General features: G+C 33.5%; 2 protein-coding genes across 3 annotated transcripts in view; one reads left to right on the top strand and one right to left on the bottom strand.

Moving 5' to 3' along the window:
* Positions 1-26,718, top strand: part of LOC118190520 (uncharacterized) — a 58,664-nt gene that overhangs the window by 25,690 nt on the left and 6,256 nt on the right. The window contains exons 9-16 of the mRNA XM_085821049.1: positions 3,747-3,863; positions 3,962-4,210; positions 7,221-7,391; positions 16,804-16,945; positions 19,176-19,306; positions 22,782-22,868; positions 22,959-23,072; positions 23,464-23,601. Of these exons, the coding sequence (XP_085677175.1) occupies positions 3,747-3,863; positions 3,962-4,210; positions 7,221-7,391; positions 16,804-16,945; positions 19,176-19,306; positions 22,782-22,868; positions 22,959-23,072; positions 23,464-23,601 (1,149 nt within the window). The remainder of the gene's footprint in view (positions 1-3,746; positions 3,864-3,961; positions 4,211-7,220; positions 7,392-16,803; positions 16,946-19,175; positions 19,307-22,781; positions 22,869-22,958; positions 23,073-23,463; positions 23,602-26,718) is intronic.
* Positions 24,409-26,718, bottom strand: part of LOC118190521 (DNA repair protein RAD51 homolog 3-like) — a 67,458-nt gene continuing 65,148 nt past the window's right edge. Inside the window, exon 7 of one of the 2 annotated variants that reach the window (XM_085821052.1) lies at positions 24,409-26,106. In XM_085821052.1, coding sequence (XP_085677178.1) covers positions 26,047-26,106 — 60 coding nt within the window. In that variant the 3' untranslated portion in view covers positions 24,409-26,046. The remainder of the gene's footprint in view (positions 26,107-26,718) is intronic. The other variant, XM_085821050.1, reaches the window with a different exon arrangement.

Genomic DNA, 26,718 nt, shown 5'->3' with positions numbered 1-26,718 from the left:
ACTCTTTCTGATTGTTAGGTTCCATGGTAGCTGAGACGTTGATGAACAACTACTGCTAGTAGTGTCAACTTGGGTAGTCTTTGGGCTTTGGAAAAACTGAGTTATTTTAAATTTCTGGTTTATTTTACCTTACTTCTGAAAAAGTGAGAATACCGTAAACCATGCTTGGAAAATATATGAACTATTAGATCAATACGGAATAATTCAAGGAGATGGTGGTACTCTTTTGTTTATTAAAGTAAATAAATCAAATTTAAAGAATATATTTAAGACGTAATGAAATAATGAAAAATAGCGAAACATTTTCCTTCGGTTTTCCGTATAGCTAAAAATCGGAAAATGGCTAATTTTTATTTCAGAATACCTTGTATATTTTTGACTTCAAATCTCAAATAGGTATATTTTAAATTCAGTGGTACTCCGTAAATATGTCAATCCTTTCTTCTCGAAAGATAATATCTTTTAATTTAATAAACAAATGGTTCATGTAAAAAAACATTTTTCGAGTAATTGTGCTCAAATCGTCGGTTTTATGAATTTACAAGCTAACCTAAGTTTAGCATAATAGGTAACTACATTTACCTTTTTTTATGTATAATAACAATAACACACCAAATGAAAAACAAAAAAGGTAAATGTTGTACAAATTAATACGATTGCAAAAGTAGACACAAAATAAGAACTAAGCAATTTGTCAAACGTGTCTACGGCACCCCCTGTGCCCTTACATACGCATCGGCATCACGTATTTTCTTTCACATATATTTGCAAGATCAGCTCAACTCATGACAAAAACTGCAAAAAGCATTAACTGATTAAAATCAAAGGGATATACATAGTATAGATCTTATGCATGAACTGCAGTTGTTGCAAACTTTTGGAGGAAATGTAGCATCGTCAGTTGAAACTCTACGCTATATCGTTGTCAACAACATAGTGGCGAGTGGAAAAGAATTTTGATATATTTCTAGATATCAGCCCTAGAGCACTTTTTGTGCCCTGTTGTAATCACAGTTTGAACCTTGTCGTAAACTACGCTGCATACAACAATTAATTCAGTGCAAACTTATTAGATATGTATATATATATTTTTTAATTTTAAGATAATAGTGTTCAGCAACATAGTTGTTATCTAGTGCGTTTAGTATATTAATTTCTCTTCGCTTGCAGTGTTACTTTTTTATAACATGTTGTTGACTAATACTTACTTGTCTGACCCAGGGTCAGCCCAAGCCTACGAAATTCCTCGTTGCAAGGAGGGCAAGATACGCCTGTCGTTGTCAACAGCCTTGAGCACCTTACAGGTGATAGTGCGATTTAACTCTTTCGCCTGCAATTTTGATGAAGAGCACCCTGTGGTGACGGGTCCGATCGTCCCCTCTGCCCTCGAGAGAACTTTCGCCTCGCATATTTAGAATGCCCCCATGCCTCCGGGATTCGAACCCGAGTCCTTCAGCACGGCAGTCAGCAACGCTAACCACTATACCTGTTGGGCAGCTTTTTATAACATAAATGTATGTATAATTCTTCAATAAATATGTTTGAGTGTGGGTTTTAACAAAGCGTAAAATGTCGTTTGTATATTTAGCCAAAAGATAAAGTGTACATTTTTTTTTTTTTTTTTTGGTTTTTCATATTATTATGTTAATAATGCTTCATTTTAAGTGTTAACCATAAGTAATGTCCCTTTAATATCGTCACTACATAAAGGCGCTCACTAGACATTCGCACGACGGCGCCGATTAGGCTTGGTGCGGGCCTGCCCACAGAGGCGGTAAGATATCTAGCGCCAGCCTCCAATAAGGCTTTATGTGGGCTATATGTGGCTAATAAAGCTATATGTGGAAATTTATTTGTTAAGAATTCCGATAAGCCTTAACCATGTGCATCCCCCCGGGGGTCGACGTAGAGAATTCTGCGAAGCTACTGGCTAGGATCTGTACCTAGGCAGTCTCGGCCACGGGGGTATAAAATTTATGAACTTGGTGGTTCTGAAGGCTTTGGGAAAGGTCACTTATTGGCCAGCCCCGGAGTCTGGCACGTCCTAGCGCGGCGTGGTACTAGTAACCCGGGGGTCTCCCCCGGGGTCGCTGGGTAATGTCCCGCTGCGACGGGCTCGCCCAAGCGACTGGTAGGAGCATTAGACGACCGGTGCTGCCTGGGGTACTTCCCCAGGTGGTGCGCTGCTCTCCTGGAGGGTAATAGTGGAGGTTGAACCACCACGAAGTGCCCAAAGGGGGAGTGGACCCGGAATGAGATTGAGTTCTCGATACGGGGAATGCCCAAATCTTCTTAAGCATGTGCAAGAAAGTATAATAAATAACTAAACCAATACAATTCACGCTTAATTGTCTCAATGCGCGATAGAAGCAAGATAAAATTTAACGGAACAACTTGTCGTTAGTCGCCAAGCTCACGATGCATAGCCAAATATGTCTAGTGAAGGATAGTTAAATTTGATGATGATAGCCACTAATTTTAAAGGTTTCCGCATATCGCAAAACAAAGGAGAAATTTTCCAATTAAAGGAATTAATGTAAATTAATTAAAGAAATGTGGAGAAGCGGTAATAAATGAAGATGATATAAAAGAAGTTTTTCATTGTGATGACAATGCTTCTCAATCATCAATCAATTAATGAATAGCAAAATCTGTAGTATAGTTCTAGATCCAGAAAATACCGCTACCGAAGACATCCACCAGCGGCCGAGAGATAAAGTCGCTGAACACTGGTAGTTCGGTCTGAGGTTCGAATCCCGCGAACGGGCTGGCTGCATGGGCGTTTTCGTGATTTTCTCCATGTGTAAGTGTATACGAGCCAGTTTCCCTTAAAACGTCCTCCACGAAGGCATCCCTCCTCTTAGGCAGATAGCCCTAGTGTGCTTTGCTATAATTAAATACACCAAATACACCCGATAGTGAAGAAAGTGACAGAGAAGTTACTGAAAAGAGAAAAAAATTTCGATTGACAAGTTAGTTAGAATTCTCGAAACAGCAATTACAGGACTTTAACAATGTAACTAAACAAGGGATTATGTTATGTTTTTTTTTTTTTTTTTTTTTTTTTTTTTTTTTTTTTTGTGTGTGTGTGTGTGTGTGTGTGTGTGTAAATTTTGATACCCTTTAGATCATAAATACTTCATTATTTCATAAATCGCGATTTCATATTTTTAATTTTATAATTTCTACATGCCATCTTACTAGATTTAAACTGATCTAATATCCAGAAAAATCACAAATCCGGAATCGCCGAAATCTCGGCGAGTCCGGATTTCGGACTTTGTACTGTACCTATATTTGATGCTAAATGTAAAAATCATATAAAAAATGTACACAAAGTATAGCATCATAACGACAAACAATACGAAGACAGTTTGGAAACATATCTTACCACATTATGCATACAATTTCATTGTTTCTTTCATTTTCCTGAAGTCACTAAATAAATTAGAGAAAACTGGGTAGTAATTTTCAGTGAGCCTATTAATGTAATTGGGATCAAACATTAATGAACTAGATAATAACAATTTTATTAATGTAGAAGGATAATAAAAAATTCTGCTCCTCAGGAAGAAGGACCTATGTGTGATTGAAATCGACAGAGTTTTATTCAAAAGCTATGAGATAAAGTTTTTCCCCCTAATTTTAAATAGTAATTATAGTATTCTTTAATTAAACTTGCTGTTTAATTCAGATTTCCAGTCAGTATTTCTCTGATATTTTATATTATTTCGTGCATATTTAAGACTCTGCAGCAGCTGAAGAATATTTTCAACACAAATTTGAAGCATTTTGCTCAAGACATTGAAGGACTGCGTGTGCTGGAAATAAGAATTTTTGGCATGACTTCCAGAATACAATATGTAAGAAATAGCACTTTCTTTCATAGATCCTAAAATATGAAGCTACATAACAAGAAAACTGCAAAAGTTACATTAACCATGATTTATCTATTTTCTAGGCTGGTTTTGATATTTTTGATCCCAAGTGCAAATTGGATTGGAATTTGATTATAAATGCCTTCTATCGTGATGTCAAGAATTTTGAAGATGAGGTCAAAAATTATATTAATGAAATGTTCCACTCTATTCTTTCCTGGGAGAATGCTTATATACTTACAGAAAGTTTCTACAAAGTATTTCTGTCATCTTCTATTAAGCAGTTTATTGACAAAAGCCATGATAATATGATAAAACAATTTTTGAGAGAGGTGAGTTCTTCTTCTAGTATTATTTGTAAGTCTAAATTTATTTTTAAAGCTGTTTGAAACAATTACTTTTAAATAAAGCATAATTAATTATTTTTAAATAACGAATGATGAATTTTTTAGGCTTTAAATAAAGTAACATATGTCATTATATAGAAATATAAACATTTAAATTTGCTTATATAAGCGTATAAAGTATTTAAATACTTATATATTAGCACAGCCACCTTAATAGAAGTTGTCAAATATTCAGAATTTGCCTAATTATATCAATTATGATCATAGCAATTCTTCAAGCAATCACATGTGTAGCAATTCTGCAGTTTAGTAATGTTGCCATTTTCTTCTTATTATTATTATAAATCTTAATATTTTTAAAATTAAAGTATTATATTTTTATCTGAAATTCAATTTAAAAATGCACTTGTGAGATTTGCTTTTAGCAGAATAAACTGTAGTAAGTATTTTGTAAGAATACAGTACTTCACCTGAGAGTAACTAAAGAAAGCATTTGCTTTGAATGTTTTCTTAACGTGATGTGACAGCCATGAAATTTACATTAAGGCAAAAGAGGCAGAAACCCTTTTGTTTAATTGATTTTTGAGATAAATAGCTGAATTAAAACATAAAACATGTACTAATATGTATATTCGAAATAAATAGTTTTTTGCTATCATAAGTCATCCTTCTTTTTCTACTATAAAAAATTATCAAACTGTACACGGTAGTAGTGTTAATTTGTAAGTATCACATTTAATAATGTGAGCTTCCCTCACTTAGAGCCAGTCTTTCAATTCTAAAAATACGTAAGCACAAAAATGATAGCTAGAACAATGTATAAATACATGATTGAAAAGTAAAAATACTTGACAAAACTGAGAAAAAAAGGTACAAGAAAAAAATGGAATATTTTCAAGGAAATTGCAAATATGTGAATATTGAAACAAACACCAGTGTCATGTAAGAATAAACCAAAAAATTCATGAATTTCGTTTATTTTAAGAATATAAACACAAACAAAGGATAATGAAACTAGTCATAGTACATTAATGCCATCTCATCAAAGGCAACATATTTATAATTCCATAGGCTGCATTTCTGACCACACCAATTTATTCATAAAAAAAATGTTTCGAAGTTTTTTAAAATTTGTAAAAGGGATAAGAAACCAAAATAAAGCAAAAATAACTAATAAACTGATGAATCCAAACCAATGCACCACCACCAAAATATTTATACTAAATAAAAATTCATTAAAAATTGTAAAAAATAAAAATGTCATTTTTGTAAAATTTAGATTTAAGAAAGCAATAAAATTAAAATTGAAAATGATGCAGGTGAATTCAACAATGATGTATGAGGTAAGCAACAAAAGTATACATGAACCATCCAATAAAGTAAATAATTAAATAAAATGAACCAGAAATTAGCATAAACAAATAAGCAAAATTCAAGCTTGCTTACTCTCCACATTAACTGCACTGTTGCATTTATGTTTAAATTTTACTAGTTAAATGTTATTTAATTTAAATCTTTCTCTGTTTGCTTCATTTTGCTATTATATTTGCTCACACCAGAATTTATGCAAATTTGAGTGACCTACAATTTTACTATAAAGTTATTGGAATCGGTGCATAGGTGTATGTGAGATTTTAGCCTTCCGATGCTGCATTGCAATGGAAAGTTTTGCTCTCTTTTAGCGAGTCCAACACTGGGAGTAGCGATAGATTTCAGTTGGTAAATTAACAATTTGAATCCCTTTCATGGTCTTAGGCAAGTCTCATACACTTAATTTCCATATGGTATTTACACAAACATACAGAGAACTTTGATTTTGCAATGTTTCATGCTGATGGAAAAATCCCATTTTTCACACATCACCAGCTAAAAAGTGCTTTCTCAATATATCTAAATGTCTATTTTTACTGGAACCATGTAACATCATTTTGGATGAAATTGCTTCTCCTGCTCACCTGTGGTTGAGTGGATAAGACCACTGAACATTGGTAGTTCAACCTGAGTTTAAATGTCACCAAATGGCTGGCACATGAGCCTTTTTACGATTTCTCTCATATGTACTTTTAATATATGTCAGTTTCTCTTTGGAAGTCCTTCACAAAAGCATCCCTCCTCTTAGGCAGATAGCATTAGTGTACTTTGCCATAATCTAATAAATCCAGAAATTGATTGCTTCTAAAAAAAAATAGATTATGTTATAATTCTAGCAAGATATCTCAGTGGGTCTGCTACACCTGGACATTTCTATATAAATCCAATTTCTAAACGCTTGAATATGAAGACTTATAATCGTAAACTTAATGGTTCTAATTTTGAAAATAAATAAAATAAGACAGTGTTTCAGGCCATGGCAGTTTTGGTCTTGGGACATATATTAATGAAAATATATAAAATTTAAATTTTTATATAAGCTATTAGAAAAAAAGAGTAAACTGTTTTTTATTTCACCAAAAATCTTTTAGAAGAGGATAAAAAGTTTATTATGTTATATTCAAATGCGCCTTGAAAATGATTCTCAAAATTATGTAACTTGAACCATATTTACCTGAAGAAAAAGAGACAAAAATGTTAATTTCAGTGGTTGTGTAAAAAGTAAATTTCATTAGATAAAAAACAATTTGAATTTTTAACATCTCTACAAATGAGATTTTAATAGTAATGTCTTTATATACAATCCCAAAAGCTTATTATGATTTTTACCTGTAATGTCAAGTAATTTTGATCATTTAAAAATAGATGTATTTTGTTTTATTTAATTCAAACTAATTTCAAGTAGAAAATTATTCATTATGTTTTAACGAATTAAAAATAAAATATTTTATATGTTTATCTGTGATATTTAGAACAGATATAATGACTCGAATTATTTTTCTTTGTCTCCAAATTAAACTGAAATTTGAACTACAAATTAAAACAAAAATATCTTTCTCATTAACTGAAATTTAAACTACAAAATGAAAATGGCTGTCTGAACATCCTTCATAAATTATTACAGATATATGAAACTGAAAATGAATTTCTCACTTATGAAGATGAACCGCCATGTTTTGAAAATGTTCCACCTACAGCATCTGCAATTCTGTGGGTGGAAGAGTTGTTATCTAAATTGACTCATCCTATGTCTCGTATATCAGCACGTTCAGCTCTATCTAAGAAAGAAATAGAGGTAAGTAGACAAGGGAAGTAAATTTTTTACACTGTCCTATGAAGTGCAAATTCATTGCCCTCATTATATTGCTCTTGTTACTAACCTTCTGGTTTGAACCTCAATCAGATGAGGTCCCTGAATTTTATCATTGTCAAGAGAAAAGAGTTGTGCCTGCCATTGGCTTAGGCACAATTATAAGTAACAGTATGAGGTTTCCCAACTCCATCCCAGTTTCTGTGAAGAATCAACTAGGGAATTAGTCCTAGAGACTCCAACCCTCTTCCACTTTTAACTTCTCAAAACATCTTTAAACTTAACATCTTTAAACTTCTCAAAACATCTTTAAACTCAAACATCTTTAAACAGTGTGCTCCATTACTGCAACGCTACTATACACTGCAAGCATTGATGCCTTCTCTGGCATTCGACCCAGACAAGGCTATGGTGGTTGGTTCCCTAACCACCATGCCAACAGGGTACAGTCATAGTAATATTTCAGGAAGAGAACATGTAAATTCAGACTAGAACATGCAATTTTCAGAAATAAACCACTGATGGATGTTGGTCTTATGGAAAATTATGCTTTAAAGGAAGATATGTAAAGGGTTCATTTTCTTCAAGGAACAGTTAGTTGCTTCTTCCAATTATAAGTTCTGAATAGATCCATCAGTTAAGAAAACTATTAAATTTGAAATGAAAACTTCACAGATACTTAGCTGCATATTACAAACTTCTGAATATCTGCAAAACAGAAGAAAATTACAGATATAGTGGAACTTTGGTTCACGAACAAATTTACCGAATGAAAAGTCTTAGATGACGAATAATGTGCCTAGATACGAACAAATGATTCTCCAAAATGCAGTTAGTGCAGTGTAAGTATATTCAGAAGATGGAGGAATGTAATATATTTTCTCCCTTCTTATGGCGTGCCTTCATAGTGTAATTGGATAGTACTTGGATAGTACATCCGGCTGGCAATCATGAGGTCTGATATTCGAATCCTGGCGACGGCCTTCACATTTTTCATGTCTCCTGCTTTTTAAAAAAAAAAAAAAAAAAAAAAAAAAAAAAAACCTACTGACTCTACAAGGAAAGATGTACCTAGTTGTTTGATCCTCAAAATTTGTGTAAAATGTGGTAAGGGTTCTTAGAACATTAGTGCCATTGTCTAGAACTCTTAAGTAACATCCAGATCCAAGAGATGGCACAATAGCTTTTCCCTTTTATCTAGTAGAGGAGAGACCTTGAGACTGACCTCCAATAATTCATTTATTGTAGCCATAAGAAGCTTCGCACTGACCTCGCCCTCTCTTCGGTCGCGCATTATCGGCTTAATTTCTTGCGAACTACCATGCGTGTTACTAATATGGATTCTCGTCTGTAATTACTCTCATTTCGTCGAATGATTCATACTTTTTCAATTTATTTTTGTTATCTGTATATATGTGCCAAGCTGATATATTTTCTAATCTAATTAAAGTAGTGGATTTAAAAGCAGGTATATTATTTTATCCTTGCATTAGCACACATCTCTGTAGAATGGTAACTCAGCAATCGCTCTACTTTGCGTACAGCAAACCAGCGGCCAAGTGGTAAAGTTGCTGAATACTAGTAATTTGCTCTGTGGTTCGAATCCTGGCGAACGGGCTGGCTGCATGGTTGGTTTTATGGTTTTCCCCATGTGTAACGTGTATATGAGAACATTTCCCTTAAAAAGATCCTCCACAAAAGCATCTATCCCTTCAGGACAAATAGCCCTCGATAGCCATAATCAAATAAACCAAACCATTCAATGCCATAATCAAATAAACCAAACCAAACCAAACATCTCTCTATGGTAAAGTATTATATCCTGATAATTCAGTAGTGAGCCGCAGCATATCTTCATCATCCCAGGGGTTATCTTTTTATTATATTAATTCGATAATTTATACCGATGAATATTTGTGAACTTTTTTTTAGAGTTTTAATCCTTATAAAGTAATCAAACTATCTAAAATGTAATTCTGAAAGTTTGCTTTCTTTTAATGAAAAAATAGGATACATTTTGGCTAAAAGAGCGCCACTTGGCATCAAATATAAATGTTTTCAATTTCAGCCCTATTGATATATAACTTCATAAAACTTGTGGCTATTTTATTAAATCCAAAATAAGTGAATAAATAAATAAAAAGAATTAATGCAGAAATTTATAAATAAAAATGCATGCAATTATTCCAATCAATAGCTGTACTGTCATTCGTAGCTGAGTGAATTCTTCATTTGCCAACTACTAACTTGCATAATCTCTATTCATTCTTTCTTTTTAAATATATACGTATAATAAATATTAAAAATGTATATATAGAGAGAGGCTGCAATGATTTAATTAAATATAATTAAATACCATTGGTAGTAAAACAATTTTCCATACCAATTTGACTTTTTCTATTTAATATTGCTTTTAAAATAGTGAATTTTAAAATTGGAATTTAAACTTCAAATTGTAATTCTCTTAATTTAATTTTAACTAATAGAATTTTAATAGGAGTATTCCTCTTTAAACAAATAAATAAATGTAAGGAAGGAGTATTAAGAATCCTGCGCCTAGCCTGTAGTGATTTAATTAAACACATTCATAAGAATGAAAGGGGAATATGCCTATTATAATTCCTACATTTCATAATAAAATTAAGAAAGCCAATAAAGAAAACTAAGAATTCTAATTTACTAAGTCGTAATTTTTAATTAATTAAAAGCAATACAAATATTTAAATTAAAATTAAAAGATTTGATTTTTTTTAATTAAAAAAGTTTTTTAAAAAAAGTACTTGAAATAGTAAAATTAAAAAGCGGCAGATAGAAAATTTGCTCATATATATATATGTAGATATTTGTAGATACCTGATGTTTCTTTTTACGGCGTATATAGATTGATAGAGCTACAAAGAATCACAAGATGAATAACGGAGAAGAGCGTAGATAACAAGACACAATTTTATTAATCCGTCACTTATTTTGAAGACATATACATTCATCTTTATACATCATCATTATGGATGAGATAAACAGCTCACAATTTTATATAATTAATCTCATCTCGAGACAATGGACGACATAGGGATTAGAATGACACTTACAAGCAAAACGAGAAGTCCCTGAACACATACAAGTAAAAATGGTGCACATTTCAGCAAAGGCATATTCACAGAGATGATTTCTTTATTTAAACCTCGGACTGCGATTGGATAAAAAATTTCCGCATTGCTACTCTTACATAATGCCGCAATGCGGCTTAATTTTCAGATGACGTACCTTAGATTCCAAGAGAACGTAACCAAATTAAAATAAGGAATTAAAAGGAATAATGCTAAATTATAGTTAGTAGTTTTCTTTCATATTTTATATCTCGTATATATGTGTGCGTGTGCGTGTGTGTGTATGTGTATAATGCAAAATAAAATAAAGAATGAAAACATTTAAATCCATCCCATTTTCAATTTGGAATAAACCACATGGAAAACAAAACAACAGAAACGCAGTAGCAAACTTAAAAAAATATGGGGTAAAACATGCCAAAATCAAAAATGAAAAATATTATTTACATCTTTCGCTGCATATTCATCGGGAGTTTAGTGTAAGGAAAGAAGCAAATATATAAAGTGATATGTTTCTAAACTAACAAAAACATAAATTAAAATTTAAAAATAATAACCTTAAAAAACAATCAATACAATCTGTGTCTTTATCAGTCCAACCCCTACAGGCCGAGTAAGCAATGCAAAAATTGTAGCATCAAAAAAAGAGACAAATTCAAAACGATTGCGAAAAAATAGACAAATGTAGATTGAGTTCAAAAACAAAACTTACAGCAATAATAATCCAACACTTGAAAAAACAAAACCGTACGCAGATTTTTTTTTAAATTCAAAACTACAAAAACAGAACTAAATGCAGATTTCGAAAACAGGGCTAAAAGTAAAAGCAAAATTCATAAACAAGCAAAAATGCTTGAAAATGTAGTAAAACCTTTTAATTTTAGTGGATCGAATCCAAAAACATGTACAACAAAAGTAAACTAGCATATACAAAAAGAAAAGAAAAAAATTAGAAAAACTTATATTGTAGAAGTAAAACTGAATAGTTTGTAAAAGAACATCAAATTACCTTGCTTATGAATCTAAAAAGCGCGAGTATGAGTTTAACTGATCTCAATTTCAGTTCAAGAGAAGTATTAATTTGCTTCAGTTCAATAAAAGAAAACAATTGTAATATTTAGATAAACGGTAGTTTTTAAATGATAACTTTTTAATTGTAGTGGATCATGAATATTTTTGAATTGCTGTGCATCGTGAAATTTTTTTTTTTTTTTTTGAAAAACAAAACAATATTTAAAAATTGTAAAGAATAAAAAAAAATTAAATTCTGATGTAGAAAGGGCTGCGTCAAGAAATTGTGAGTAAAGCTGTAAACAAATTTAGAGAACGTAAAACAGGAATTTAGAACAAATAATTATAAAATTTATAAATTATAGTTAACCTGAAAAAGAATAAAGGCAGAAAACGAAAGAAGTTGTCAAATATTACACAATATAGGAATCACTCAAACAGATATACCCTGATGACAGAGAAAAGATGGCGTTTGTTACTGGACAAGGATTTTGGCAGTTTAAGGTGATGCCGTTTGGTTTATGTAATGCACCAGCAACATTCGAACGCCTCATGGAGACAGTGTTGAGAGGTCTTTTCCATGAAGCCTGTCTTATATATGTTGCTGAGTTCATCATCTTCAAGAAAAACTTTTGAAGAGCATTTAGAAAATTTTAGAAAGCTGTTTCAGGAACTGAAAAAAGCCAATCTAAAGGTAAGTCCCGCCAAATGTAAACTATTCAGACAGAAAGTGACTTACCTTGAACATATCATCTCTATCGAAGGTCTGCAGGGATCCAGAAAACGTGGCGGCAGTTAAAGATTGGAGACGCCCTGAAAATGTCCATCAACTGAGAAAACACCCATTCATTAGCTGACAGAGAGCAAGTAAAAGTACTTGTGGACCAAAGAATGTGAGGATGCATTCAACAAACTGAAGGAAACTTTAACATCTGCTCCAATCCTGACAAATCGACAAACCATTTATTCTCGACACAGATACGAGCAATGAGTGCCGGTGCTGTTTTGTCCCAAGAAATAAACGGTCGAGAATGTATCGTAGCCTACTGGAGCAAGTGTCTATCTAAACCGGAGAGGAATTACTGTGTTACCAAGAAAGAGTTGCTTGCCATAAATAAAAACCGTAGAACGTTTCTATCACTATCTCTACTGTAGTAAATCCCTATTCCGCACAGATCATGCATCGTTGACCCGGCTTTTAAATTTCAAGAATCCCCAGGATGCATACAGTTGCCAAATAGCCAGATTTATAGAGAGACTCCAGAAATATGACATAACTATCCGCCATCGAAAGGGATCATCACATGGAAACGCCGACGCCCTATTTGAAGACCCTGTCCAGAAAACTGCTGATATTGTTCCAGGGTCGAAGGATACGAGTTCTTAATCCGGCCGTATGTTAAGTTATAAATTCAACATCGAGTGAGCCAAACCCATGAAGTGACAAAGAAGTCAGAAAAGACCATTTGGAAGACGGCGACATTAAACGTATCATTGACGTAATGGAATCTTCAAATAGGAAACATACTATTTAACTACAGGACATTTTGATTTTTTCCTACAACGAAACAATATTGGGTTATCTGGTAGTCACTCCATATTCGAAACTTGTACCGAAAGTTCGAGTCGGATGATGGAAAGGCATTCCGATGGCAGTTGCTACTTCCAAGGTCCATGATCCCGGACATCGTTAAAAAATTACATAGCAGCCCAACAGGGAGGTCACTTTGGAATAATGACGACTTCGCACAGAGTTCAAAAGCGCTTCTACTGAAGTAATGCAAGGGATGATGTACAAAAGTGGTGTCAATCTTGCAATGCCTGTACTGGTTGGAAAGGACCGAAGAAACGCAGCCGATGAATGCTGCAACTTTATAATGTAGGAGCGCCTTGTGAATGCATCGCCTTAGACATCTTGGGACCACTGCTACGAACTGCTGATGGCAGCAAATACATCCCTTTGTCGTTGATTACTTCACAAAATGGCCAGAAGCGTATCATACCCCTGATGAAGTGACTGTCACGGTAGCAGAGGTAATGATAAAGCACTGGATTTCTAGGTTTTGATTGCCTCTTCAATTACATTCCGATCAAGGAAAAAATTTTCCCTCGGCTGTAATTAAAGAACTCTGCAAACTATTCGCCATCGAAAATACTCAAACAACACCTTTTCATCCCCATTCAGACGACATGGTAGAGAGGTTTAATTGAATCATCCTTAATAACTTCTCGCTGGTGGTTTCCGGCAACCAGCAGGACTGGGACAAGAAGTTATCATTGGTTAGCTTATCGCAGGGCTGTTCACGAGACTACCAGCTATTTCCCATCCCAGATGCTCTTCGGTGGTGACCTTCGTCTGCCTTATGATCTCTTGTTTGGTCGCCCTTCTGATGCGCTTTCATCGCCTGAGGACTAAATTCAAGATCTATAGGCACGGTTGAAGTGATGCACAGTTTTGAAGAAAAGCAAGTCAACTCGGAAAAGTCGCCGAACTTGGCGACATTTCCGGTTCCTGTCCAACTATAATAGGTATTGTAATCAAATATTTGTAATTGATCCTCTATGTGATTGTAACCGTATCCGGCCCTCATCCGCCATCCAGTAATTTCGAGAACATCAAAGTACTAGAGATGTCTCGGCGCCCGAGAAAAACTGTACAAGAGCAGGGAGAGCATCCATTTCTCAGTAGTAGTTGTTAGTTCAGAGCTGAATTCTTATTATTGAGATATCTGTGAGAGCTTCTCCTTTCTAGATGCGCTTTGCATTGCGTTGTGTTTAACGTTCTTAGTAGTTTCAAGTGTAACTACCGATTGTACTCTGTGATACTGCGAAGAGCTGTTCGACTATTTTTATGGAAAGTTCCAAACTTGTGAAATGTTTCTTCTGGTAAAATAAGTTTTATGAAGCTATCATCGGTTCTGTGTGTATTCAATCCTTTATGAACCTGTACCCACGTAACAATTTATATATATATATATACTGTCAACAAAATTAAAGGATAGTGACAGAAATAAAATGTAACTAACACTTAATGGAAAATTGTTCATAGAAATTTGTACAAAAGCATTAGTTTCTTTGGCTTGTTGATTATTCGCAAAATATTGAAATTAAAACCAATTTTATGAAAATTCGAAAATGATGGAAAAATTAATTCACCTCTTGTGGAAAACTTTTTTCTTTAATATCGTGTATGGCCACTTTGGACAGATATGCATCACTAACATCTTGATTTCATAAACTTTTAACAAAGTATTGATCAGATCTTGTAGAATTGCTCGCCACTCTTCTAAAAATGCACTTTTCAGCTCCTGGAGTGTCCGGGGAGGAATCTGACGCCCTGAAATTCGGTTCCGTGACGCATCCCAACATGCTTAGTCGATCTTTAAGTCAGGTGAGTAAAATGGCCAATTCATTTGACTGATATCTTCTGTTTGCAAGTATTCTGACACCGCATATGCTCGATGAGGCCGAGCATTGCCATTCATTAAGAAAAACTCTAGTTCAACAGCAACCTGAACAGTCTAACTTGGGATTCCAATATCTCGTTCACATATCTCCGAGCGGTTAAAAACTTCCTTGAAAGATGCGCAGCTCGGTACGGCCATTTGTCGATTCCTCCCTAAATCATTAAACCGCGGTCGCAGAAACGAAATATTTCATGGACAAGAGAGAGAGAAGGAAGGCGACTTGCATCGACCTTCCTCTCTCCAGAAACACGTTTAGAATCATTGTTTAGAGTATATCTAGATTCATCAGAAAACAATACTCGGGCTCAGTGGTCTTATCTCCTATGAACATGATGACGGCAACAGTTTTACGGGCCCCTCTGGGAACTGGAGTGAATGGGATACAAACGAGTGGTTTTTCTTGCATACAGTCCAACCTCGTTAAACCTTCGTGCAGCAGAAGAACGGCTAATTTGAGTTGCAGTGGTAGCCTGAAGGTCTGAAACCAAATCTTGTAGTCCCTTGTGGTTTCTTAGATCCGACAGCGACCGAAAACGGTATTCTGATGCAGTTGTTGCTCTTGGTCACTCTTCACCTGGCTCTCTATCAACTGACCCAGTGCTTAAAAAGCGAAAAGCGACTCCCAGCTCTTGATATGACACTTTGAGGGATATTCAAATATTGGAGTGTTGTATTTTATCTCCCTTGATTCTACCAATTATTCGCCACGTTTGACCTTCACATTCTGAATTGAATATGGGATGAATTTTTAATGCATTTTATTTTATTTTGCATTGTTACCGCCACTTGTTGCTGCTATTAGCGCACATTTGGATTAGATTTTGACTTTTTTTTTTTTTTTTCTCTCATACACACACGCAGATACAATACGTAGGCAAGTTAAAAATTATCTACACCTTTGTCATAACTGTTCTTACATTGTGCACTTTCTTCTGTCCTCGCATATTTTATTGTTATGCTGTGAAAATTTGATCTTAATTCCTCCATTTTTCTGCCTTCTGTTGCAGATATATCATGGCTCTTCCATTAGAAGTTTGCACCAAAGGAGGAAAAACGAGCAGTGATACGATTCCTCTGGTCGGAGGGTGTCAAAGGGTCAGATATGAATAGACGAATCACTATCGATGAAGTAGCATCTACTTTGAACATCAGTCATGGCTCTGCCCATCAAATCATCTACGACGAGCTCGGTTTTCATAAAGTCTGTGCACGGTGGGTACCAAGAAAGCTTAATGTAGAACACAATCTCACTCGTGTTAGGGTCTGTCAATGCTTTGTCAAAACACAGTTTTACGTGATAGTGCACGTTTACCATATTGCAATGATAGTTTGCGATTAATGTCTGTCCCTTTGACACCTTCCGACCAGAAGAATCGGATCACTGCTCGTTGTCCTCTTTGGTGCAAATTTCTAATGAAGCAGCCATGATATATCTGCAACGGAAGGAAGAAAAATGGAGGAATTAAGATCAAACTTTCACAGCATTACCGCAACAGTATAACAATAAAATATGCGAGAACGGAAGAAAGTGCGCAATGTAAGAAAAGTTATGACAAAAGTGTAGATAATTTTTGACGTGCCCTCGTATATATATATTAGCATTTAAAAAAATAACTTATTATGTCAAAGCGAAAATTATTAGATTGATGTTCATTCTTCCTGCTTATTTGTAATGACTTCATTACTTAACCCTAGTGAGGTGAAATAAGCAAGTGAATAAATATTTGGCATGCAATTACAATTGGCACAATGTTAATCAAAAAGTACCAAAAATTTTTGTGAAATTTAAATACGCTCAATGAATTTTTGCAGGTTCAAGAACGTTTTAGAAAAACAGAGCTCCTTTTTAAAACTTATGAGATTAAAAAATACGAAACATGGAAAATTACAGCAAGTGAAAATCTGAATAAATTCCTTCACACAAAGCTTTTACAGAAACATACAAAGTCTACAAGTAAGCATTACTTTTAATCGTTTTCTAAATTCGAAGTCTGTAGAATAGTTTTAAAAAGGTATTAAAAAGGAAGTATCAAAATTATTCCTTTAAAGATTATTCTCGCAATATCTGTAATACGACATCAAACATCTTCCATAATTTTTGCAGTACTATTGAATCTCTAATCATTGACGTATTTATGTATCTTGGAAAAGTATATCTTGTAGCATATATCAAATACGTGCAAACAAAATTGAGATTTAAGATGAAACATATCATACTGCTATTTTTCTTTCAGAATTTACTCTAAAATAGTGAATTAATTTTAAAAAAACAATTAGCCTTTTTATAAAAACATTTTATTAAGAGGTAAGTTTTTATCCCTATATTTTAGTCAAAATATATCTGGTTGTAATGAAAGTTTTCCGTCAAAAAACGTTATTAATAAAATTAGAGGGGAAAAACGCAAGAAAGCAGCACCTTTAGTGCGGACAGTAATCACCACCCAAATCTATGATTTTCTGCAATTGTTTTGGTAGTTTTTCAAAGCCTTCGGCCCAGAAACTTGGTGGCCGCGAGTCTAAAAACGGATCAACCTCATTTCGAACATCCTGTGCATAATGGAAGATAACACCAGCAAGATGTAGCTGCAGGTGTGAATAAAGGTAGATGTCCAAAGGAGCGATGTCAGGGCTATATGGTGGGTGTGGCAAAAGATCCCATTGGAGTCCATACAGAGCCCAGCTGGTGAATGCAGATACATATGGTCTTGCCTTATCTTGATAGAATATTAGACGGACCTCAGTTCAATGTTTTTCCTTAATAGGAGCGTCAACACGGACTAATATGTCACTGCACACTTTACGTCGAGGGTTTTACCTTTTTCCAGATACCCTGTGGATAATACCACGGCAATCCCACCAGATACAAAGCATGATCATTTTTTTAGTCAAATCGCACTTAGCAATACTGCCGATGGGCCTACCGGGAGCAGACCAACCCCCCTTTTAGGCCTGTGTTGTTGAGTAAATCTACTTTTCATCACAAGTGACGATCCGGTTCTGAATTTTGTCCTTGTGTTGATATTTGAGCAGATCAGTGCAGGCCCGAACACGTCTATCCTTATCTGCTTGAGTCAGCTTATGTGGCATTCAGCGATTGCACTTGTACGTCAGGTTTATGCGATGCGCAGCACGACTAATGGACATGGCACTAACTCCTTAGCAAGCTCTCGAGTAGTTGCATACCGATCTTCTTCAGTTCTCACAGGCGGGCCTCATCAGTATCAGTAGGCCTGCCAGAGCACTCTGCTTCTTGAATGTCGTAGTCCTTGTTTTCGAACTTTCGGTATCTAACCTTCACAGTGTCATAAGATACAACATCAGTACCCAAGCTGTACACTTGATTCTGTAGCTGACGTTTTGCAACAAAACTGGAAATAAATGAAGGTTGTAATCTGGTAGGGTGACAGTTCCATTTCAGGCACCTTGTACTGAATAATAACGATTTTTCCAAGTTTCACAACACAATGGTCTAAAGCAAGTATCTTTCTTTCAAATGCCAAAAATCAGTTGACAAAATATTATTTATGATCAAACACCCCAACGCGAACTGTGTGCAGATGATATTTGCAGTGGCGAGAAACTTTTTTTCACGCCAAAATAATTCATGAATTTTATAACCATATATCAGCGTTTTTTTTTTGTACACAAACTATATATATTTCTGCTCAAGCCATATGTGCACTTCTTCATAACTATATTTACCCATCAGAAATTATTTTATGCTAATAGAATAGGGAAAAAAAACATTGCACTGAATAATTATTTAGTGGTCAGTAATTTCTATTTCTCCAATAAAAACAAAATTTGAAAACATTGCTAAAATATATAATTTTGACTTGATGAAATACTTTTAAAACACATATATATCAGAGGAGAAAAGAAACATGCCAAAGTAAAACTTAATATAAGTAAATCAGCAGCCTTCTGTTTGGCGTAGATCTTTAATTAAAATCTATTCCAAGGACAAGGTTGCTGTTTTAAATTTTTAAATAGCTAATAAAAAAAAACCTTCTAAATATTTATTTTTCTGCTCTCTTTTTCAATTAAGGTCTTTTAGTTCTTGCAATATTTAAATATATAAAATATCTATTTACCTCTTTAAATATAATCTATCTTAATATGCTTTTTTTTCTGGTATTTTTTTTTTTTTTTTTTTTTTTTTTTTTTTTTTTTTTTTCAAATAGCATATCTGCCTGAAGCCCTATCATATGAAGTTAATTTTCCATTATATTTAGAGGAAGTATCTTTGGAAGCAAAACTTTTGGAATATTTAGGATATGATATACCTGTGTTCATAAAAAATATTCTTTTACAAGTAGGTAATGAAATCTGCATAATATCAGTTTTTATTTTGCTGTTTAGATACACACACATGTATGTACAGTACCCGACGCTTATTAAAATCATTTCTGTTCCACATATTTGAGTTTATTAAGCGGCTCTGATTAATAAACGGCGATTTGTGTACTGCTTTGACATATGTGTCTCATTGTTGTTTCTAATTGGCGCATATTCAAAAAGGAATCTTCATAACTTCCCTCATTGATATCTGAAACATTAAAAACTTTTAGCTCTCAGTTTCTCCGAGGTTTCTTCTATATAAAATTCACATATTTAAAAATAGTTTTAATTATGTTCTAAGCTTGACCCCCCTGCATTAACTATAATATGCGTGTCCTCTATCAAAACTACTGACTTGATTATCTCCTTCGAAATGCTTGCATTTTCACAAGATCGAATTCTGTTTATCATTTTCTGAACAATTCCTGTAATGCCATTTGAAAGTTTGATCTAAAGGCTGAATGTTAGAATTGTATCTGCAGGAAGAGACACTAATGTTTTTCAAACTGAGATCAGAAGTGTGTTTTCTGTAAAATTATTTAATTAGTAAAGTTATTATTTCATTTTTTTCCATGAACCATTAAAAAAAAGGGGAGAATACTACTTTTTTTTTTTTTTTTTTTTATGAGTTCTTGTTGCTATGGTAAACTGGAAAACAACTTGACGCTTGAATTCTTTCAAATATCAAAGTCTTATATCTATTACTAGTGCTGCCCTCATAATTTTTTGAGTCGATATTGCATGCCAATAACACAGTAACACTTTCCTTCAGTTACTTAAACATCTCCTGTTTCACATTTAAACATTAAAGTTGTTCCGTTAATGTTCTGTAACATAGTTTAGTTTCATCTCTATTATAAATTTCTTGTGATTTTGTAAGTAGGCTAGGTAAAGTCATTTATATAGTTTTCAGTCACTGGATGATATGCCTCTTACTTGTCGATCAGGTTCCAATAAACGATGTTATTTTTCTCTTTCCGACTCGTGAGCCATCCGTCAATTGATAAAAAAATTTCTAGCGTTTTAAAGAATTCCACAGCTATTCAAAAAAAGCTCTTAATATTAGGGTATTTTTGTAATATATTGTATTTTTGCCTGTAACCATTTTAAGAAAGCAATTCCAATGTCTGTGGATTTTTCATTTCCCCCCCCCCACGCTTCTTAGATACATTTGCATTTTTATTAGTTCTTCATGAACCGTGATTCTTTTTTTTAAATTGCGTAATGCTGTTTGGGAAATTCCCATTTTAAATGCAGCTTTTCTCTGGCTGCACTAACCAAAATCAAGATCTTTTAATGATTTATCTTTCCCCCCACCCTCAGCTTTAAATCTTTGACCTTGAGTATTTTCAAACTGTTACAAGTGAAATTTATAACAAATTTTAAAAAATGCTTCTTCCAGTGTTTTATTCAATCTCTAAGACTCGCGTTTTTTGCCAGGGAAAAATTTGTCAGTTAAGCCGATTTTACGCTTACAGGCATATTCAATGCTTTCTTTGCTTTTTTTAAAGCCTACAATTACCGCTCCCATTCCATTCACAGATGGTTAATTTTAGAACCCTGTGTGAAAATAATGTGTGTATCCCAAAGAAAAGATTTTGAACGGGGAACATTAAAAAATGAGACGCAAATGTTGCTCTCACGCCTCCTATGAGCGAGTATGCGTGAGAAATACTCATTCATTTACAACATCTCCATTAGGATTAATGTTAAGACAAGGAAATTCTGCACCTCTGATCTCTAGTGTGGACAAAGAGCTCTAAATACAGTGTCTCACAGATAACAGACCGGAGGGGAGTAGAAAAATTATTGTCAACCCCGTTTTATTGAAGAATCGAATACCTGAACAACCCCGTTTTATTAAAGAACTGAATACCTGAACAAAAAATATGAACGTAAAATAAGCCACAGTACACATAAGTCAAATGGAGACTTTACAAACAACTTTGATAGATACAAGTAAGCTATCCTGGCACTGAAGGATAAGTCTATTACCAATCTGAGTTTTATAAGCAGCGGAGATGAGTTCAATACACGACGGTTTTTGATTTGTATACATTTGTCTTGGTTCCTGGAAATTTGAATGTAATAAGTGACTGAGTTTATTAACCAGTGAGTTTAATAAGCGGCGGGTACTGTGTATGTTAACACTGCTGTTTACAATTAAAGTTGCTCACATATTTTTTTTTTTTTTTTTTTTTTTGTTTTTGGCTGTAACTCAACTACCATTAACATATTAAAAATTTACGTCATATATAATTTGGGGAACAGTAAATGTAATGCAAGTATCCAGTTGTTAATTAGTGTTTGTTAAAAGGGTCTATTAAAAAAAAGGCTAGTTTACGAATCTGTAAAATTCGTCTACAGAATTGTATTTTTTGCAAGAAAAATTATAAGATTGTCTGATTTTAATTAAAATGAGTTCTTGCAGTCATTTAGACGACGTATTGAGATACAGAACAATTAGTTGGCTTGAATCTGGCCAGTCTGAAACAGAGTTAGGTTGATGATTACAAGAGTCTTGAATGCTGATTTCCAAGTTATAGCACAAATTCCAAACTATAGGTACCATCCCCAGGAGGCCCGGCCAAGAGCTAGCGGCTGCCTATAAAATAATTTACAGGCAGACAGCATACAGGCATCTAAGACAGCAATCCTTATGCCTGGTGGTGTTTCCCTTCAACAGATTTTCAAAGAGAACCCGTCTTTTGCGCTGACAGCCACGAGAATCTGAGATCTGCTATTGTATTGTCCCCTCTAGCATTAAGAGAAACGCTTTGGTGGAAGTAGAATCATTTTGTGGGCAGACATCATGGTGTCAGCCATAAAGTATTACAGAGATGAGGTTCATGAACATTAAGAATTTTGCAGGAGTATTAGAGAGAACTTAACTTTTAGAAATGATAACTCAAGACCACATATGTTGGGTGACGATTTTGTGGAAGAAGAGGTTATTTGTCATATGCTGTGGCCAGAAAATTTTCCGAACCTAAATACAACAGATTTTATTTTGGATGTCCTAGGAACAGCCTTCGACAGTGACACCCTTCCAGAAACCTCCAAGTGTTAAAATCATCATTTTTAGAAAAAATGGTATTTATTTCTAGGAGCTATGATTTACAACCTCATATTTACAGTGAGAGGTTCTGAGGGCCGTTAAGTTTGACGGGCAGTCACACTTCTTATTAACTAGACTACTCTGGAAATAAAAGGTGTTATGTTTTGGCCATTTATGGTTTCATCTGCATATCACAAAACATTTACTCTCTGTTTACTTTGTTATATCACTATCGGCTGTCTTCATAATATTTGGCATCTGTGCATAAAATTTCATTACAATAAGCTGATTATTTTTCGAGATAGTTTATATTCTGTGTTTGTAATGTTATTTCTAGACATTTGTTGATATTTTCCGATTAAATAATTTAATGTTTTATTTATTTTTTAAGGAGAAAATTTACTATGATTTTAGAAATGAATTAAAACTTATGCTACAAAATTTAGAAACTGCTGTGTCTAGCTTGAAAGAAGAGGAGGTAAGCATTTTATTTATATCTGATGCATGTCATTAAAATTAATTCTTTTAGAAAGTATGTATCACTTCAGTTTAACTTATTTTAATATAGATACACATTCTGACTATTCCCAATGAGAATCTATGTTCTGTTCTTGATTTGGGAGTAAACAATATTCAGTGGGATTCCTATGAAGTTCCAGAGTTTTTAAAGAAAATGAAGCAGGTGCTAGTATTATTTTTATTCATAAGACTTCAGTATATATGTTTGTATTTGTAAAATATTTTTTTAATTTAAATGTTATATATTTAGAACAATGCATAAAAGCCCCCAATTTTATATATTCTTTTTTTCATCTGAAGAAAACCAAAAATTGTTAATTATGATAAGTATCCCAATATGAAATCTATATTAGAGTATACTTTAGTGAATTTGTAATTAATGAAAATTATTTACATACACCATTATAAAAGGTACATACAATAGCATAAAAATAAATTATATAAAAGTTTTTAACTAACTATTTAAATAAAACTGAAATGTAAAAATTCAACAAGTTCAACAAGAAAATTATATAAATTGTTATGCATCTAATATGTTTCTTTCTTCCTTCCAGGCAACAGATGTGTACAGAGGTGTTGTTACAGAAATTAAAAATGTAATTTTGGAAATCGATAAACAAATCAAATTATTATCAGATATTGATTTATTCCTTTTTCCTAACATTGATGCCACAAAAATACCAACTTGTGAGGTATGCAGCTTTTTGTATAAATGTTACAATATTTATTCATTATTTTGTGCATCATTTTCCAGGTTAATCATTGATTAAAGTGATATACATTGACTGAGTATTGAGAAGACTAGAAATACATGATTCTTGAATAAAAGAATATAAAAATCAGTTAGTAGAGTTTTGAAATCTTGCAACACATTTAATACATGCTTTTGCAAAAAACTATCACTACGATAAAAATAATCATTTCCAGTTATTTTTTATTATGCAAATTGATTTTCTAAATGTGACATAGTACTTTTTTATTATTTGCAATTTCAAAAACTTAATTGTGCATTATTTTGTAATAAGGGCTTTGGTCATACTAATATAATTTCTTACAATAAAGAAATGTTAGCTTTCTTTATTTACTATTCAAAATGAACTTTTATTTAAAATTCACATTGGGGATATTTGATCTCATTCAGGTAGGGATGCCTCTTACTATGAGTGTTCCAAAGGAATAAAAATGTAGTTTCAGCAAATTCTTGGATTGTGAGTATTTTGCAAGAATAAAAGTTTGTAACAAATTTTAACTTAATAAATAAATATTGCCTTGCCATATGAATAGCATGCATGTGCATTGTCTGCCGAGCATCGTATGATCACAATTTATTGAGCAAAAATTCTTTCTCGTTGCATGATTGTAGTTAAACATTTCCCATGCTCTGTGCTATTTCAATGTGCCTCACTCGAATAATAGACATCCATGTGATCATATGTTGTTTATTATAACAATGTTATGTTTGTTTAAAACTTTAAATATGTAGAATGAGGTTTGGCTCAATGACGAAAAAGTTAGTGGCATTTTATGACTTTTAATGATGAAACAATTAACACAAAGATAATGTAAGATGAAAATGAGAAATTCAGTCTATGGTATCATAACAGCAGAGTATCATTGCATTATCAGTTCTTTAAGTTTCACACTTCAAGCTCCATCATCCATGCTTCCGTCGCAGCGTCCCAATGCTCGTCGGCATCTCAGTTTCTTCGCACAGCTTTGAGAAGTATCTAGCTGTTGTTGTGGTTGCCAGTTTGGGATACCAGAAGAAGTTGAAAAAAAGAAGCCGATATATGTTCAAGAGTGGTCACTATTCTTTTGTAGTAATTGTATGACAACAGTGGTCTTCATGAAGGAAAATGTTGAAAAGGCAGAGGTAAGATAAGGTAAAGGAAGAAATCACCAAGAACAAGGGAAAAAAAAAAAAAAAAAAAGACACTCAAGATTTCATAATAAGTCTTCTTCAATGAATTTCCCTATAAAGAAGAAATAAGGGGGGCTAGATATAGCAAAAGGAGTCACGAGAATAGCAAAGCAGCAGCCACATGATCTCGAAGATCTAGAAAATTTCCTTTGTCCATAGATAAATGAGAAAAATTAACAAGGGATACTATATGAGTGAGAATTTTATCTACAAGAAGGTAAAGAAAGGACCTTGTATACTGATCTTTTAAGTAAACTGTCAAATACGTTGACAGAAAGTAAAGTTCAAAGCGAGCAGGAGATAGTTTAGTAATTTTAAGAGAAGCTGCAACCATAATGTTGGGAAGCACAAAAGTGCTGCAAATTCAGATAAGCCTTTTGCAGTTGAGTTTCAAAATGTGTTACTGTCCACAAGTTTTAAACTGCGATGAGGTGGTATTTTTGGAAAAATATGCCGAATGGGACTTAATTACAATAGAATAGAATGCATTATCCAGTCACAAACTCATGAAAAAATATCTGAGCCGTCTGTTGCATACAGTAATGCAGTTGGGAACTTTTAAAGTCAAATCCTTGCTCATGTCTTCATTTTGAGAATCCATGAACCTTTCAGAAATATAAGGAACAGAAATATTAATTAAATGTTGTATGGGGTTCCAATAGGAAAGCTTGTGCCATTCGTATTTTGTTTGTTGAGTGGATCAGTGAGGTCTTCAGTTCTGCACAGAAGAAATAGCTTTTGAGTAAGAAACATGCTACTCATAATCTTGCTGACCATAAATAATGCTTCTGCTCATCTTCCAGGCCTTAAAGACGACTTATGAAAAGAATATGAATTCATTAAAGGTTAAATTGCTACATCTCAACATAACTCCACTGCTCCAGGTCATGGGTTAGCAGGTCACTTCCAGTTTTAAAAAGATCTACACTAAAAAGTGAGGTAAAAAGGGGAAAACACACACACACACCTTAATCATCTGAAAATTTAAAAAAAAAAAAAAAAAAATCTTTACAGTATCAATAGCCTCAAGATCATTGATAAAGCATGGAATGGTTTCACTAAGACAATCCAGCACTTTACTTGGAGAAAAATATGATTTGATTGTTCTTGGACATTTGATGGATTTGCTGATAAACAAGTATCAACAACTGCTAAAAAAACTGTGTCTATGAAAGTAGAAGTAAATGAGAAAGACATTTAAGAGCCGGTGGAAGAACTAACTACCAATGGACTGATGAAACATGCCTTGTGAGCAACAGCAGTGGAGAGATCTCACCTAAGGAGGAGGAGTAAAAGATGGAAGAATCTCTTACTTCAAATGAGATTATGGGAGATGTATAACAAGTTGATAAGAGGGCAAAGTTTTGTAGGAAAACACTGCAAAAATGAGACTGTATAATATAAGTGATGAATATGTTTAACAGCAATGCAATATCACATTTCTGTGAAATCATCTAAAGGAGAAAAATGCAATTATCAATCAGTCAATTTCATTTTGGAGGCACATGAAATGAAAAAAAATCCAGTATCTCAATAAATAGCAGTAGTTCCATAAATTAGCCATGATTTATTTCAAATTCAGGCTAATTTGCTGTATGTATTTTTACATTTTATATAATTTTTATATGAATATTTTTTACTTGTCGAACAAATGATCTGATATTCTGTTATTTTCTATGGAAAATTTTCTTTTGATATATGAGTGCTTTGGATAACAAGCAGCATTTCAGAATGAATTATACTTGCAAACCAAAAAACCAGTGTGCTTTAGTTTAAGAGCCTAAATTTAGCTGGAGCCTAGCTATGGTACCTTTGGTTTTTCTTTGGGTAAAATCATAATGCTGGCTCAAAGCTGCAGTTTAATATTTTTGTTTGTTATTTAATTATT

The sequence above is a fragment of the Stegodyphus dumicola genome, chromosome 7 (genome assembly GCF_044657685.1).
Source record: "Stegodyphus dumicola isolate Sdum_Otavi_A_Nest chromosome 7, ASM4465768v1".
Lineage (NCBI taxonomy): Eukaryota > Metazoa > Arthropoda > Arachnida > Araneae > Eresidae > Stegodyphus > Stegodyphus dumicola.
The sequence above is the reverse complement of the archived record's forward strand: the minus strand, read 5'-3'. Positions and strand labels throughout refer to the sequence as shown.